Below are 18,019 nucleotides of genomic sequence, written 5' to 3'. Positions count from 1 at the left end.
TTTTTAAAATAAAAAATATATGTCATTTTATTTTACAAAAGAATGTTTCTCTTAAAAATAACATTCAATATCAAAGTACAGATACTAAGAGCAATAACTTGAATATTCATGTAGTAAATACAATATAAAATGTTATCGAATACAACAAGCTGCCATAATAATTTAACAGTAACTAAAAAAATTAAAACCAGAGAAATTTTACATCAAAAAACTTTGAGGACATAAAGAAAGAAAAGTAGTTATAGTTTAAGAGCTACTGAGCTGACAGAATTCCAAACAAGTTTAGCCAAACATAAAAAAATAAAAAATCTTTGTAGTAAAGACTAAAAAACTTCATACTCAAGCATTATTACTGATCGAGATATTTGTATTGGTTCATATTCAATTATACCAGTGATATTCCAAAATACCAACATCTGTACTAATAAATCAGATTTTTCACAGGATTAAAGATTGCCCATGTTAACTTGTCTTGGTTGTAATTTGTTTTGTAATTATTGTTTTTGGGTGCATTACAAACTGAATCTCCTGTCCAAGAGGGAGATTTGGTTTGTTCATGGATGCCAGTTCTCTGTCTCTTCTTGCTGGTACGTGCTGATAGTCTTGGCTCCTGTCCTGTAGTTACATGAGTCCTGTCTGTTCACATCTCTGTCAAGAAGATAAAGTTGTCATAGCTCGGGTCGACAGGGGAGACAGGCAGAAAGGATTAACATGCTCAAAGTGTGCCCAGATGTCTGGGGACTTATGATTCATGATCTGCACTTATCCCTACAACCCACTGATAGCCTGGCATGCTGAGAGCAGGCCTTGTAAAACCACTGGTCTTTTGTTGATAGGCAGCCACTGGGGTAATTTAGTAGCAGTGCCATTATCACTGCAATGAAAATTTCATTTCTGTCTGTATACTTTATCACAGATTGCACTCTAATTTCTGATTTGAGGAAGTACGCACACCGTATAATTTATCATGTACTGAAGTGTTGAAAAACAAATATATTCACACACTGACTTTGCAATACATAACATACCACAAGTGTAATATTCAAGTAGCTTTCTCATTAATCTTTACTGAACTTGTACTTTTTTATGTTTTCTTATTGCACACTTTATCTTCTGTATAACAGGCTTTCTGTTCTGGTTTAATTTTTTTTTCCCAATTAAAGATGACTTGGAGATCAGAATGTGAGACTGAGTGTTTAAAAATGAATCGGTTATAATAAAAAATTCATGTGGTTATAATAAGAGGTAAAGCAGACAGTTTTTATGTCACTACAAAGCTAACTAGTGTAAATACTGTCAGTGATGCAGTGCTAATTTTCTATAAATTCTAGTACAGCATGAAATATCATTCATTCATTTAGACGATAAGTTAGGAATCAGATTGATGACATAACATTTAGGCAAATAAATAATAGCAAATTAAGGCTATGGAGCAGAATGATTATAATTCAGTGCAGGGAGAGTCTACATTTCAGGTTCATACACAACACATTTGATCCCATTTTCATGATGATACTGATACTGTTAGTTTACCTGCAAGCTCTTTGTCCAGGTTCTCAATAAAGCTTTCTAGGTCAGAAGTGTCCCCGAGTTTAGCTGATGGAAAGGAAAGAGGAGAGACACAGTGAAGGAAGGGATGGATGATGGAATGCTCTGGAATGTATAGAAATACTGCTAAGAGCCCAAGCATTTCCTCTGGAATTTTCTACTGGAGGAAATGCGATCTGACAGTCTGGGGGGGAAGACGGGGGGCAGGGGACTGGAAAATAAAATCTAATCCCACACTTCAGAGGGAAGAAACAAATTCATAGCAGCATGTTCAATCGGCTTTGAATCGGGCTTAAAAATCTTATCATAAACATCCTCTTAAAAACTGTGCCTATCTAAGAGATTAGCTCAGTTAGCCTGAAACAGATCAGCTCTGCTGTGTTGCTATGGTTTGAGGTGGAACTGTTCCGAGTCTTATGCTTTTTGTGTATGGTAGCCTGACAAAATAAGATAAAGAGCTTTCACTGATAAACATTTCATTCCATTTAAAGCTTCTATAATAATCCTCCTTTTCAAACACCTAGTTACTAAAAACTTAAAAGGCTAGGTGTAAGCATGGGTGGACGTGAGTGAGATGCCCAGAGGTAGCAAAGAACTTAAAGTCTCATCAAAGTATGAAATTGCAAAAAACAAAAATGGCACCCACACAATACACTGCAATGCCTCCAGCTTTGTTGTGTAAATGTGATGGTTATCAGGATTGAAATATAACAGTGATACCTTTCCGTGAAGTCATCATGCCTGCAGTGTTGAGCTCCTCTACACTCGCGTTCAAGCTGCTTGCCTGAGATGGTTCACTAGCTGAGAAACACACACACACACACACACACACACACACACACACACACACACACACACACACACACACAGTGCTTTAATGTTCCAAATCTAAAAAAAATCTGACTTGACAGCAGTACAGGATAACATTGTGAGTTAATGATGTGTATTTGTTGTGTGACTCTGTGCTGAAGCATTCCAAACTCAACAAAAAAGTTGAAACATGTTTCCGACAGAAAGAGTTACAGAAAAGTGTCTGTATAGTTGTTTACATTCATCACCGAAGGGAAATCGGAGTGTGGGTTTTACACCTTAACTCCATCCCTCCATTTTCTTTTCCACAAGGGGAAACTCACTATCATCCGTGTCCTCGATGCCGCTGTCCGTCACTGCGTCGCTGTAGTCAGCCCGCTGTTCCGCTTCACCCAGCACAGGCTCGCAGGCGCCGTGCGCTCTCACCGATGGCGCGTTCATTTCCTCCATCACGGCTTCAAACTCCTCCAGCAGCTCCCCGATCTCACTGTCCAACTCTGAGATGGGGACAATATGTAAAACATTTATTCCCCTAAACCAAACCATAATCCATTTCATATAATATAATATCTCCACTTCATTTTTGCTGTATATTATCTGACACCTAGTTTTCCTGATTTCATTAATAAAACGAATCTTACCAGTTGCCATAATATTCACTTTAAATGAATTCGGATCATTTTGATCCGAATTCAAAAATTTGAATGAAATTTTTATTTCATTTGAATGAACATCATTTTTTGTTGTTGATTACTATAAGAAGGATGAATGGGTTCAGGGTTTCTATACACTGATTAACAAATATTTAAGAAAGGAATAAATAAAGATGAAGAAAACTAACCTGTGGAAGGTGATGTCGACATGCTTTCAGAAACAGCTGATGAACTTCTGAGTCCCAGAAAGAGGCGTAAGTAATGAGAGAGCGAGGAAAAAAAGTTACCAAGTACCAAGATTCGTGCGTAATGGTACAAGAAGGCGGAGCATCTGTCAAAGAACAGTTATCCAATTGGTTGTCTTCTAGCAGAGGCTTTCTACTCCTGCCTAGGAAAAGCAGAATCCCGGCCAATGAGAGCGCAGTTTCTCTTGTGACGTATCGGAGACCTAGACAGTGGTGGAAAAGTTTAGTTTATAACATGGAACTGTATAAGGATGTGGCTCTTTTTTCCAGATAATAACTTTTCCATTCTATTTTACAAAGATGTTCATAGTGATGTCACAATTTACTTAGGGCAGTAATGGGCTAGTTAAAGTTTCAGCTTTCTTTTAATGTGCCAGTCAGTTCCTCTCTTAGCGTGCCAGTCAGTTCCTCTCTTAATGTGCCAGTCAGTTCCTCTCTTAATGTGCCAGTCAGTTCCTCTCTTAATGTGCCAGTCAGCCTCAAACTCATTTCCAGCTCCATTTAATTTCAGTGTCAGGCTCTTAATAGTGCATAAAAGCTTATTTTTTTTATGTCCATACAAAAGGGTTCTCAAAGAAAAGCTTGATTAATGTAGTTTATTAGTTTTACTTTACCTCACATTCTATAAACACATTAATGTGTTTCTCTACAATACTTAATTTCTTTAACCAGGTTTAGCTTTCAGAAAATTAGAGCTAAAATTCTTTAGAGAAAACAGAGAAAGAGAGAGAGTGTGTGTGAGAGAGAGAGAGAGAGAAAGAGAACTTTTGCTTACTAAGTTCTTTTTTGTGAAAATGTAGTATTTGGTGTGAAGAATGCTTCATCTTCAACCTTCTTTCTTCACACTTTTAAAAATATGTATATATTTTTTTTAAATAGTCTACAAAAGTACTGCCATCAAACCCTAACATAGGTAAATACATACACAATGTAGACTGGAGATCCTCCATCTCTAGATCTCTAGAAATGTCCTACTTCTGCTTTAACCTTGACAAACCATCTAATTACAGACCTCGCTTTAACAACAGTAATTATCATGCTGGAATGTGTTGGGTCTCAATGAAGGGAAAGTGTAATGCTACAGCATACAGAGACATTTTAGAGAATTGTGTGCATCCAGTTTTGTGTCAAAAGTTGGGGAAGAGCCACATACAGGTGTCCACAAGCCTATAACAGTATAGTGTATTACCGGCCTTTTGTGGCTGTCTTGTCATGAAATTTACCTGCATGTTGTTTCAATCTATGATTCTATCTCTGCATTCTTAATATTATATATTACATTAATATTACATTTACTTTTGGCCCTCCCAGCTTATAGATGTTAGTAGCTGTAGCTGTGTCCAAAGAACTAAACAATATCACATGTAAATGGCTGAAAACTCTAACGTTTCTTTAACACCACACACACACACACACACACACACACACACACACACACACACACACACACACACACACACACACACACACACACCAAGGCTATGTTACCTGTTACCAGTTTATACACTAGAGGGCAGTGTAATTTTTTTAATTACCTGGTCTTTTTCCAGTCCAGTTTGGATAAGTCTGTTTCCATGAACGCCTCATGTTCTTCATCTTGGCTGACAGGAGTGGAACCTGATGTGTTCTTCTGCTGCTGTAGCTCATTCGGCACAAGGTTTAATCTATTTTGCCTGCTGAGATCCTTTTCTGCTCACCACAATTCTCCTCTGTTCTCTCACATGCATACTCTCCACAAACACTATTTATTTTTTTAAATGTAAGATTCTGTGTAAACTCTAGAGGCTGGTGTATGTGAAAATCCCTGGAAATCAGCAGTTTCTGCCCATCTGGCACCAACACCCAAGGCATGATCAAATTCCTAGATATCACAGTTTTTCCCTATATTGATTTTTGAGATGACCTTTTATTGAAGATCTTGACCTGATGCATGACATATTTTTATTGTACAGCTGCCACACGATTGGCTAATTAGATAACTGTGTAAACTTGAAGGTGTACAGGTGTTGGTAAATGTATGCAGGTAATTCAATGGACCTTGCCATACTGTATACTGTACTGTATGTCTTACACATACTCTATATCTTATAAATCTTACAGGCTCACCCTTTCGATCTCACCTAAATACTGTTGCTGCAATCATTAAAGACTCTGGTGTTTATGCTGTACACCCTTTCAGTACACTTGTGATTGACTTTGTAGTAAATACTTCCAGAAAAGTAATATTTTAAAGTAAAATTTCTCTAAAAAAAGTGGATAGGTTACTTTTTTAGACTGGTTCCTCTTCCTCATTTTGTTCTCAGGAGAGATTTTTCTTGTGACTGTCACCCCTGGCTTGCTCGTTTGGATTCCAAATATAGGATGACACCAGGATCTCAAAAGCTGCTTAGGAAGAATGTCTATTGTTAAAAACGCTGTTCAAATAAAATGGAATTGATATTGAAATTGGAAAATGTTTGGGTTATATTGAGTTGTAGACATAGCAATAATTAACTCATTAATTGTAGCTGTGGAAGGTGTGTGTGTGTGTGTGTGTGTGTGTGTGTGTGTGTGTGTGTGTGTGTGTGTGTGTGTGTGTGTGTGTGTGTGTGTGTGTGTGTGTGTGTGTGAGAGAGAGAGAGAGAGAGAGAGAGAGAGAGAGAGAGAGAGAGAGAGAGAGAGAGAGAGGTATAATTATTTTTCTCACTCGAATCAAACAACTTTGGCAACATAAACATGTTAAAGACTCTGTGAAAAGGAGTGGGAACATTGACAGAACAGGTTTAATGCCAAAATGAAAGCAAGCTCCTTTCCTTTGGCAGTTCCCTCCCTCAGAAATCCTAGTCACACTCAAGTTTCATTCCACACCGCTAGCACACACACAAAGAATGATCACCTGCGTCTCACGGAAATATGAACATGGTGTGTCTGTTACAGGTGAGTTTTCACACATGCTAACTATTCTGTCTCTAGGAAATGAGTAGCCAATGGATATTTGCTTTAAATAAGATATTTTCCAGTCTATGTAAATGCATTTGTTTCTTCTGGACAGACCCCCTTGTCAAACATGCTTGATTATATAAGTTGTTTGCGCATGAAGCAATGTTGTGATGAGCTGTAATGGTTTCCAAAATCAAAACATTGCTTTTAATATCTTACAATGATTCGAAGAACGTTTCGTCATGAAAGAAATATGTGCTGTTTAAATGCAGAACCACACTAAACCCTAACCTTATGAATAAATGGGGTTGATAGATAGTGCTGATTATGTTGACCATATATAATTGTAATACGTTTGAATTTATTTAATTAAATGTTATTTGTACTGCAATTTTAATGGATATTGTCACAAAGTAGCTTTACAGGAATAAATTCAAATACAAAATGTATTAGAATCATTTTACAAAGTTTTTTGCTTATCTCACAAAAACTGTTGAATCTTTCTTGATTTATTTATTATTATATTATTTATTCTAAAGACGTTTCATTTTAAAGATTGAATAACTGTTAAACTTTCATATGGAAAGTGGGGTGTTGTTTACTTCAGACTACTAAATACTTTCTCTGGTTCTCTTTAGATGGTGTTTCTCATTGCATCTGTCAGACAGATCATATGCCACACTCTGTTAACCCTTTCGACACTGGAGGAGCGACAGGAAGGAATTAAGATAGGCACCTTAGGCACAGCCTACTCTCCTCCATACCAGCTGCTTGGGAACTCGTATTTAAGAGTCAGTGAGGAAACCGGGGATATGTACACAACAGAACGGATGATTGATCGGGAGACATTGTGTCCATCACAGGAAGGCGGGTACTGTACCATCTCAGCTGATGCCCTAGTGGGCCCTGACCAAGAACTGTTGAAGATCACTATAATCGTGGAGGATATAAATGACAATGCTCCTTATTTTGAAACAAATGAAATTCGTTTAAGAATACCAGAGGATGCAAATGTTGGGACAAAGGTGCAGTTGGATGTCAATGCTCAGGACAAGGACATAGGCAGTAATGCAAGGATAATGTATCATTTAAAAGGTGCTGAAGGATTCTTCAGTGTAACACAGGACAGATCTGCCCTTGAGCTGATTGTTGAAAGAGAGCTGGACCGTGAAACTCAAAACGAGCACTGCATGGTTCTTGTTGCTGTGGACAGTGGCTCTGTGCCGCTGAGTGCTACGGTGTCTCTTGTTGTTACGGTGCTAGATGTAGACGATCAGTGCCCGCAGTTCAGCCCCGATAACCTTCAGACTGTTTCGGTGCCAGGAGGAGCGACCAGGGGAACAACAGTGGCCCAGGTTCATGCCATAGACCCAGACCTGGGCAGCAACAGCCATATCACTTACACCTTCAGTCTCCAGATCTCAGATCGGGCCAAGGAACTTTTCCACTTGGACAGAAACACAGGCAGGATCAGTATAACTATGGATATAAGGTTAGACAGAATGGAGGAACATGTGCTAAAAGTAGTAGTGAATAGCCCACCTTGTCCTGTTGAGCAAACTCAGTTAACTGTACATCTGCAGCCACTTTTGAGCCCAGAGCCAAATGTCGAGATCAAGTATGTGGCACAGTATAGAAATCAAACTATAATATTACGGGAGAATGAGCCACCAACTCTCTTGGCTCTTTTGGAGCTGAGAGACATCTCAGGTGTCCAAAAGATTCTGTCCTTAGAGGATAGAACATTGTTCTCTTTAAAAGCTCAAGCAGGTAGCTATCTACTTTCAAGCTCAAAGTCACTAGACTTTGAGCTGTGTAGCAAATATCTTGTTACTGTTGTTATAAGTGAAGCCCCAGGCAAACATGTGCATGCAAGGAAAGAGATAAAAGTGGAAGTTGAAGATGTGAATGATAATGCCCCTCTGTTTAAGGAGAATTTCTATCAGGTGGAGATAGAGGAGAACAATAAGTCTAACATCTCTTTAGTACAAGTCAGTGCAAGTGATGCAGATAGCCATCTTTATGGAAAAGTGTCATACAGGCTGATTAATAATAACCCTGCTCTCTTTAGTATTGATGAAGTGACAGGGGTAGTGTCTGTTTTAGAGCCATTGGACAGAGAGAAACATGGAGAATACAGTCTCACATTGCTGGCCAGGGACAATGGCTCTCCTCCTTTAGAGGCCTTTTCATCACTGTCCATAAAGGTCCTAGATCAGAATGATAACCAGCCAACGTTTGTCACATCACACTTCATTTTCTTCATCCCCGAAGATATTCCACACTTAGCTCAGGTTGGAAAGATTGGAATTGTGGATGCAGATGAGGGTGATAATGGAAAAGTAGTGGATGTACAAGTACTTGACAAGCATGTTCCCTTTGCAATTGACCTGTCCCAGTCTGCACTTCGATGTACAGGTGAGGTAGACCGGGAGAAGCATGAGCATTATGAGCTGCGCCTGCTGGCTCTAGATGGTGGCAGTCCACAGCGCTCGTCCACTGCATCTGTAACTGTTTTTGTGGAGGATGTAAATGATAACCAGCCTCAAGTACTCCTACCCAGCAGCAACCTCTCCTGCCTTACCATATCCCCCAACACCAGGGCTGGAAGCATTATCACTAAAATTTATGCTATTGACCGTGACTCAGGCTTGAATTCAGATATTACTTACCAAATTATAGCCCGCGTGCCTATCAACCCCAGCCCATTTCAGATCGACCCACACTCAGGGAACATCACTTTGGTGCAGCAGCTTGTAGGCAGAGACTACAGTATGCATCACCTCTTAATCCGAGTCAGTGACAGAGGGAAGCCTGCACCTCTCCAGGCCAGTGTATGGGTTAATGTTCTGGTCAATGAGATGCCCAAACAGTGCCACTTGACTACTGTTCCCCCACATTTTCCTCTAGCCTCAGAGCCCCCATTGACACCAAAACCTTATAACCTGACTGAGAGTTGCACAGAACTCCCTTGGCTCCTACTGCTGTGTGGTCTGGGTATGATGTTCTTCTCTGTATGCATGTTTCTGGCCACAGTCATAGTTGTCTTGAGACATAAAAAAATGATGCGTGAAGGAACACAAAAGAGAGATCACACAAAAGAACATGAACTGGAATATTTAAATTAAATGACATTTTTCTTTATTGTTGCATTGTAAATTATACATGGTCAGATTAATACTGATTTACATCATCCTCAAATGTTTAGAAATGTTCAAGTAAATTTGAAAGTAAAAATAGCCAGACTTACTGTATAAGCATATAAATGTATAGATAAGTGATAAGTGTTCCTCTTTTTTACAAGAAAATCTAGAAACAAACCTCAATGGCCTACTAAGTTATTATCTCCATTTTAATAACAAATATGTTTTTAAAAAGCTCATAGAAAGTTCCATCAGAGTGTAAACAGCTGTTAATCACAGAAGCGACCTGTCCACCAAGCAACAATGATAATGTTATTGTAGTTATTGTGTTCTGTGAATGCTTATTTCTGAATGCAATAAGAATACTAGTGTTTATTTTGGCAGTGGATAGGTGTATCAGGTGTGCTTAGATCATGATTCAGACATTTCTATAGTCTAAAAAAATTCAGTCAAGATATTTGGCTGCAACAGACATCCCACATCCCGCCTTGTGCTTATTCTCCCCGGGATATGTGTCAGATCCACCAAAAAAAGTAACTGAAAGCAAAATTAAGCAGTTACTGAAGATGAATGAATGAATGAATGTTATTTGACCCAAACCAAACAAATTTTGCAGATTGTCTTCCATGAATGGTTCATTTTTTGCAAAGTCTAAAAGCTCTAAAAGATCCAAAAAAGGGGATCACTCTTCAGTAGTTTCATTTTAAGTGTTCTAGTGCAAAAGAATCACATTATGTTTATTAAAACAATCTATAACGAGTATTAGTCTGTAATTATAAGAGCAGTCTTTAAGGGTGTAGGAGCCTATGAGGGCTGAATGCTATCGGCTAAGAGACGAGTCAGACAGCCAGTTTGCTAATCCTCTAATGCCTTGATTAGAACTCTCTCAAATTCCCAAAAAATAATTGCTGGAAGTCCAGAGTATTTGCAGCAACAAAGGGGTCTCGTGTTTCATTCAAAAAGAGGTAATGCTTTAGAGAAGACTGCGGGATTCATTGGTTGCTGAGAGATGATGCCGTCACTGTGTTCCCTGTTATTTAATAGCCTCCTTTCACATCCCATGTTCAATGGCCATAAACGTGTGACATGTTCAGAATGCATATCTACAGACATGCTATAACCTTAAACTTCCAGACAGTAAGCTTCCTCTCTTAAGGATAACAAAATATTAATCCATTGAAAGTAAGTAAAACATTTCTGACTCAATTGTGCATGTCAGCTTGCGTGTGGTTCCTCATGACTGCTTTCTTGGAATTGTAGTCACGGGTATGTTGTGAAATCAGTTTACATCAATTCACGTTGCTGATTGTATCATGGCTTAACAAAATTTTGGTAAAAAAGTATTTTGTTATGATCACTGAGAAACAGCGTGTACACAAATGTACCTTGAAGAAAGAACAAAGACTGAGACCTGAGTGGTATCAGTACTTCAATAGTACTGTAGATTCATAAATTAGAATATTATTAAAATATTCAGCATAACAAGGAAGCAATTTACAATGAAACACCTGGATAAGGACCAGTGACAGCTACAAGTTCAACAACAAACAAAAAAAAAAAACAAGCTAGTTGTAACACGTAGACCAACAATACGTGGATGCATTCACTCATGTCTGTATCTTCATGCTTACAGTCGTACTGTATGCAAAAGTTTAGGAACCCCTGACAATCTCCATGATTTTCATTTATAAATATTTGGGTGCCTGAATCAGCAATTTCATTTTGATCTATCAAATAACTGAAGGACACAGTAATATTTCAGTAGTGAAATGAGGTTTATTGGATTAAAAGAAAATGCACAATATGCATCAAAACGAAATTAGACAGGTGCATAAATTTGGGCACCCCAACAGAAAAAATCACAAATATTTAGTAGAGCCTCCTTTAGCAGAAATATCAGCCTCTAGACACTTCCTATAGCCTGTAATGAGTGTCTGGATGAATGTACTTCGGACCATTCCTCCTTACAAAACATCTCCTGTTTTCGAGCAGGGACAGCCCGTTTAAATCTCACCCCACAGATGTTCAATGATATTCAGGTGTGAGGACTGGGATGGCCATTCTAGAACATTGTACTTGTTCCTCTGCATAAATGCCCGAGTAGATTTTGAACAGTGTTTTGGGTCGTTGTCTTGTTGAAATATCCTGTCACAGTGTAACTTCAAATTTGTGACTGATTCCTCAACATTATTCTCAGGAATCTGCTGATATTGAGTGGAATCCATGTGACCCTCAACTTTAACCAGATTCCCACAGCATGATGGAACCTCCACCAAATTTTACTGTGGGTAGCAAGTGTTTTTCTTGGAATGCTGTGTTCTTTTGCCACCATGCATAACGCCTCTTGTTATGACCAAATAACTCAAACTTTGTTTCATCACTCAACAGCACCTTATTCTAAAATGAAGCTGGCTTGTCCAAATGTGCGTTTGCATACTTCAAGCAACACTGTTTGTGGCGTGTGTGCAGAAAAGGCTTCTTTCGCAGTCATCGTTCTCACCATCCTTCGCCGCTATAATATTTTACACGGCCTGCCACTTCTGGCTTTAACAAGAACTGTGCCTGTGGTCTTCCATTTCCTCACTATGTTCCTCACAGTGGCCCTGACAGCTTATATCTCTGTGACAACCTTTTGTAGCCTTCCCCTAAACCATAATGTTGAACAAACTTTGTTTCATACATTTCAGTGTGGATGAGCAACTTTTGGAAAATGTTTGAAAATGGTAATGTGGACGCGGAGCGTTTTTAGACATAAACTTTGTTTTCAAATATATCCGGATTAGTGTGGACATGGCCTGAGAGTTGTTTTAAGGCCTCCATGTTGCCACTCTTCAAAAAGAACAAAAACTTGCAATTATAAATACCTTTTCTCATGATTGGATGCACCTGTCTATGCAGTTCAAGGCTTAATGAGCCACCAAACCAATTGTGTGTTTCAATTACTCAGTGCTAAGTAGTTACACGTATTCAAATCAACAAAATGGCAAGGGTGGCCAAATTTATGCACCTGTCTAATTTTGTTTTGATGCATATTGCACATTTTCTGTTAATCCAATAAACCTCAATTCATTACTGAAATATTACTGTGTCCTTCAATTATTTGATAGATCAAAATGAAATTGCTGATCCAAACACCCAAATATTTCTAAACAAAAATCATGGAAATTGTCAGGGGTTCCTAAACTGTTGCATACGACTGTAACTGACAAGATATGAGAATTCCTGCAACTTTATTTGTATCAATAATGATAACCTTTTCCATGCAAGTCTTACAAAGTTCAACCCCACCTCCTCTTATTTCACACGTGGATCCTCTGCCAATCCAGGAGCAACAGCTCCTATAGTCCCAATCCCCAATCTGAATCCAGCCTGGACATAAGTGTACTCCCACTCACCTGACTTCTGCCCAGCTCTCTCTCTCTCTCTCTCTCTCTCTCTCTCTCTCTCTCTCTCTCTCTCTCTCTCTCTCTCTCAATCTCTCTCTCAATCTCTTTGTATCAGTTCAGCGCTTTATTGGCATAAATGTTATAAATCACATTGCTGCCAAAGCATATAGTACAGGTAAATTTAACTATGATTTATGCACTTAGAATGCATATATATCTGTATGTATGCATAATTATAACAACTATGATAAAAAATCAGATCAATCCAACCATAAAAATTCTAACAGATAACTTTCTGAACAAATTGTTTATAGTGTATATTCACTGTGTGTACAAGTCATATACTTTACAGGGAAGGCTGCAGTGTGTCCTTCTCCTAAGATGATTTCTCTCTCTCTCACACACACACACACACACACACACACACACACACACACACACACACACACACACACACACACACAAGGTTGTGTGCTAATCATAGAGTTATTTTCCAATTTTTTTCCCCAGGATTCAATCTTTTTGCTCTTCTGTGTTTATTTGCGGGAGGGGGGGCTGGGGGGTGTTATATTGCTGTTTTCCTGATATGAAACCACACTATGTATAGCTGGAGAATGTATACAATTTTATAGGCTAGGATGTACTGATGATTTAAATTTCACACTCAGATGAGAACAGTGCAGAAAGTGTTTTCTTCATCTATGTCTGAGCCCTCAAGAGTGCCTAAGCGTGTCCTTTTGTTTTATTTTTATTTTACAGCTCCAGGCAGGTGACAAATTAAAAGTAAGTTGTTTGGTCACCACAAGCCTGCAAAACGACTTTAATGTGGCTTGGCATAGATCCTGTGGAAATTTGCTCGGGGCTTTCTTTCTTTAAATAAAATAAATAAATAAAAAGTTCAGTTATGGTGTGTTTTGATGATGTGAGACATTATCACTTGAGAATAACTTTGTATTTAAACACTGTCTACATGATTGTTCTCATGAGCTCAAAACTAAATCATTCAAAATGAATCTAGAAACTCCAGAAGACCTTATAAAGCTACATGAGAGGGATTTTTAATTATTAAGTTTTATTTCTAATAATAATTTGAAAAATAGGGGGCACGGTGGCTTAGTGGTTAGCACGTTTGCCTCACACCTCGAGGGTTGTGGGTTCGATTCCCGCCTCTGCCTCGTGTGTGTGGAGTTTGCATGTTCTCCCAGTGCCTCGGGGGTTTCCTCCGGGTACTCCAGTTTCCTCCCCCGGTTCAAAGACATGCATGGTAGGTTGATTGGCATCTCGGGAAAATTGTCCGTAGTGTGTGATTGCGTGAGTGAATGAGAGTGTGTGTGCTTGTGTGCCCTGCGATGGGTTGGCACTCCGTCCATGATGTATCTTGCCTTGATGCATTTTCTACCGCTTATCCAAACGTAATCTCAGGCTTCATTGGGCATCAAGGCAGGATACACCCTGGACGGAGTACAAAAGGTGTTATTTTGGACATAATTCCATTGCATTATCTATTGTGATAATTCACATTAAGAATTGCAGATCATCATTTACAGTCTTTTGCTCATGTAAGGCAGACTGCAACCTGCTGTTTATCTGTCAAGTCCCTGTTGAGTATGTTTATTCCAGTAGAACAAGTCCTGTCATAAAATTGGTAGTTATAAACATATTCAGTTTCAGTTACATGCACAGTGACAAGATACCAAATGCCAACCCAAACATCTCCACAACAAGTACAATAACTGGAATTAAAGGAAGTCTTTAAAGGAATTTCTCAGAAACTACAGTTTGTTGAGTTGCCTGTAACAAACAACATGACTAATGTATTGTACAGTATTCATTCTAGCATATATTTAGGTCTGGTGTTGCTGGAAATCAGCAGTCAGTGACAGTAAGAACACAATAGTATGACAGTAAAATTGTGTGTCAGCATGGCATTATCTCGGGGAATTGTCCTAAGGCATATGAATCATGACCAGATTTAGACAAGCAGTGCATGAATTAATATTGCTGCATTTGTAATTTTAGTCTTACATTTATTATTCTCGATGGAAAGATTTATCAAATGCAGTGAAAAATTGAAGGAACATTTTGTAATTTATTAAAAAATGGAGAGTCTTCATATGACCTTCTGACATGTTCATGCACAGCTAAAAGGTTTATCATGGAAACCTTGCCTTAACACTCATATGTGCTCCTTGCCGTTATAAAAGCCTCCACTCTTCTGGAAAGGCTTTCCACTAGCTTGTGGAGCGTGACCATGGGGATTTTTTCATTCAGCCAAAAGAGCATTAGTGAGGTCAGGCACTGTTGTTGGGTGAGGAGGTCTGAGGAGCAGTCAGTGTTCCAGTTCATCCCAAATGTGTTCATGGAGGTTGAGGTCAGAGCTCTGTTCATGACACTCAAGTTCTTTCACTCCAACTTTGGCAAAGTATGTCTTATGGATCTCGCTTTGTGCACAGAAGCACTGTTATGTTGGAAGCATTTGGATTTAGGCAAATGAAATCATCAGTGTGGGTATAGCTTTTGTGATGTGCTGATGTGAATGTAACTCGCAAATGGATGAAATGTCTGAAGCTAAGCAGTGTGGTTAATGGTATATAGCATAGTGCCCTATAGGGGGAGTAATGAGCCATTTATTATCATTTATATTTAAGCTTTCTCAGCCTCTGATACTCTGAACTGAGTAATCCATCCACTCTATTGTGTAGAATGCTGATAACCAGGCAGCAGAGCATTCTGATCAACAGCACACAATACAAGAGTGCTGATTGGTATTAGTGGTTAATGTTCAATCTAATGCTCATATCAGATGAAACAGTTTCTGACCGGATCTCAGCATGTCTGGCAGAAATTTCATCATGGATGACTGCTCATCAGTTAAAGCTCAATCTTAGCAAAACCGAACTGCTGTTTATCCCAGGTGATTCATCCCCAAGTCATGATCTATCCATGCTATATCCTTGCACAACGATCTGATCTCCCTTTCAGCCACAGCTCGCAACCTTGGGGTAACCATGGACAATCAACTGTCCTTTTCCTCTCATGTTGCTAATGTGACTCGCTCATGTCAGTTTCTTCTCTACAACATTAGGATTCGGCCATTTTTGTCCACACAGAATGCTCAGGTACTTGTTGAGTCTCTTGTCATTTCCAGACTGGATTACTGCAATGCACTGCTGGCAGGTCTACTCATGAACGCAATCCATCCTCTGCAAATGATCCAAAATGCAGCTGCATTTCTGCAGTTCTCGCATACCACCCCAGTGCTGCGATCCCTCCACTGGCTTCCGGTAGTTGCACGCATCCGATTCAAAACACTGATGCTGGCCTACAAAGCCAAAAATGGACCAGCTCCCTCTTACCTCAAAGCCCTCATCATTCCTCGCTCTGCACCCCACAACCTCCGGTCAACCAGCACTGCTCAACTGGGTCCACCATCTCTCAGGGTAAGAGGCAAGTATACTACAAGACTCTTCTCTGTTCTGGCACCAAGGTGGTGGAGCGAACTTCCCCTAGAGGTCCGGACAGCTGAGTCACTGGCTATTTTCAAGCGGCGGTTGAAGACCTTATTCAGGAAACACTTCAACTAGCACTTCTTTCCTTATCATTTGCAAAAAAAATAAATAAATAAAAAACTTTGACACTTTTTCATTGTAACTTTGAACAAATGTTTTAAACTCATGGTATCTTAAATATGTAACCTAGTGAACCAGCATTAATGTATTCAATGTTAGAGATTTAAGCACTTATGTACATCGCTCTGGATAAGGGCGTCTGCCAAATGCTGTAAATGTAAATGCCTAAGCCAGAGGTTTCAAATCTTATCTGCCAGATGACTGTAGGTTATCATTCTAACCAAGCAGAGACACCGGTGGCCTCAGGTGTTACAAGTAGTCACACAAGCCCAGGAGGAATTAGACCATGACCACCTTCAGTCCAAAGACACACTGGCTATTAGAAGCAGCCAGCTAGTTTGAGGTGCCCTTGTTTTTCTATCACATTATTCCCATAAAGTTAAGGTTGGATGGTTGAAGTTAGAGAGGATACGCTGTGATGTATGCACTAAGAGGTCTGCTGTTCACGGAACTGCTACAACCTGAGTTTTTTTCATCATGCACTTTTTCCAGGTTTAATCCCTGTAGAACATCATATTCACTTCTTTGGTGGGTAGGATGGGCAAAATAGAAAAATGTTCTGCTCTAATGACTACATACATAATTAATGTATTTTCAGAACAGTTTGTCTATATAATGGGACTCACGCTCTTTCATTTGAAATACAAATTAGTCTATTTTCATTCAGCCGATATTAACATACACCATATGAGACATGCTTGTCTTGAGGATTGTGAAACAAAGATCATAATTAACTGAATATCTCATATGGATGAAAAAAAAAATCAAAGACACTGAGTGAGAGACAGCTGTGTTGGGAAAATGTTTTGCTGATGAGAGATGTCAGAGGAAAATAGCCAGATTATTTTGAGCTGCTAGGAAGGATATAGTCGGTAACTTATATAATCACTTTTTACAACACTGGGAGGCACAGAAGCATCTCAGCATGTACAAAACTTTGAACCTGGTGGTGGATGAGCTACAACAGCAGAAGAGCACATTGGGTTACATTAATATCAGCCAAGAACTGGAATCTAAGGCAATCATGTGCACACAAACTTGACAGTTAAAGATTAAGGGAACAGTCACCTTGTGTTTTTCTAGACTTCAGCTGATCAGTTCTGACTACCACACTTATAAAAACTGATTATATGAACTACTATAGACTTCATGGCAACCTAAACAATTGAATGAATTGAATGAATGAACATTCGCTCAACTTTTTATTTATTGCACCATTCTGTGTAAATGTTCAAAGTCAGTGAGCTCACACTTTTTCTTCACTCTGTTGTTGAAGTGAACATTAACTAAAGCTCATGACCTGTATCTGTACGGTTTTATGTATTGTAATCCTGCCTCCATAATTGGCTATTAGATATGCCAGTTCACATTTTTTCACAAAAAATCTTCCTTTTTAGAATTATTATTTTTATTTTATTCATCATCATAATAAAAATTATTATTATTATTATTATTATTATTATTATTATTATTATTATTGTTGTTGTTGTTGTTGTTGTTGTTTTTATTATTATTAATAGCTGCCAAAGCATAGGCTGAGTTGGTGGTGAATTTGATACTAAATATCTGTGCAAGTCATTATTCTTTATTTTGACTAAATCGGTCGATAAATGTTTGAGGTTTTCTAATTGCCTTACAGAAGTTATTTTCTTTCAATGATAAAGCATGAGTATTGGTAATTTCAGA

General features: G+C 38.7%; 2 protein-coding genes across 2 annotated transcripts; one reads left to right on the top strand and one right to left on the bottom strand.

Annotated features, from left to right (window-relative positions):
- On the bottom strand, positions 1 to 3,358 carry si:dkey-27i16.2 (regulator of cell cycle RGCC-like). The gene is made up of 5 exons (XM_027154521.2): positions 3,200 to 3,358; positions 2,682 to 2,855; positions 2,269 to 2,349; positions 1,534 to 1,596; positions 1 to 648 (listed from the first exon to the last, which is right to left on the bottom strand). Exons 1-5 carry the CDS (start codon positions 3,219 to 3,221, stop codon positions 641 to 643), a joined length of 348 nt encoding a protein of 115 aa, XP_027010322.1. The 5' UTR covers positions 3,222 to 3,358; the 3' UTR covers positions 1 to 640.
- A 2,570-nt stretch (positions 3,359 to 5,928) lies between these two features.
- On the top strand, positions 5,929 to 10,078 carry pcdh20 (protocadherin 20). Its single transcript, XM_027154557.2, has 2 exons — positions 5,929 to 6,172; positions 6,814 to 10,078. Exons 1-2 carry the CDS (start codon positions 6,149 to 6,151, stop codon positions 9,301 to 9,303), a joined length of 2,514 nt encoding a protein of 837 aa, XP_027010358.2. The 5' UTR covers positions 5,929 to 6,148; the 3' UTR covers positions 9,304 to 10,078.
- The last annotated feature ends 7,941 nt before the right edge of the window (positions 10,079 to 18,019 follow it).

Source organism: Tachysurus fulvidraco, chromosome 17 (assembly GCF_022655615.1).
Source record: "Tachysurus fulvidraco isolate hzauxx_2018 chromosome 17, HZAU_PFXX_2.0, whole genome shotgun sequence".
Classification (NCBI taxonomy): Eukaryota; Metazoa; Chordata; class Actinopteri; order Siluriformes; family Bagridae; genus Tachysurus; species Tachysurus fulvidraco.
The sequence above is the reverse complement of the archived record's forward strand: the minus strand, read 5'-3'. Positions and strand labels throughout refer to the sequence as shown.

Coding starts and splice junctions, on each gene's coding strand:
- si:dkey-27i16.2 (XM_027154521.2), bottom strand. CDS start 3,221: ATGTCGACATCACCTTCCACAG. Junction 2,350..2,681: donor CATCGAGGACACGGATGATA/GTGAGTTTCCCC, acceptor TGTGTTTCTCAG/CTAGTGAACCATCTCAGGCA. Junction 1,597..2,268: donor CATGATGACTTCACGGAAAG/GTATCACTGTTA, acceptor CCTTTCCATCAG/CTAAACTCGGGGACACTTCT.
- pcdh20 (XM_027154557.2), top strand. CDS start 6,149: ATGAACATGGTGTGTCTGTTACAG. Junction 6,173..6,813: donor ACATGGTGTGTCTGTTACAG/GTGAGTTTTCAC, acceptor GGTTCTCTTTAG/ATGGTGTTTCTCATTGCATC.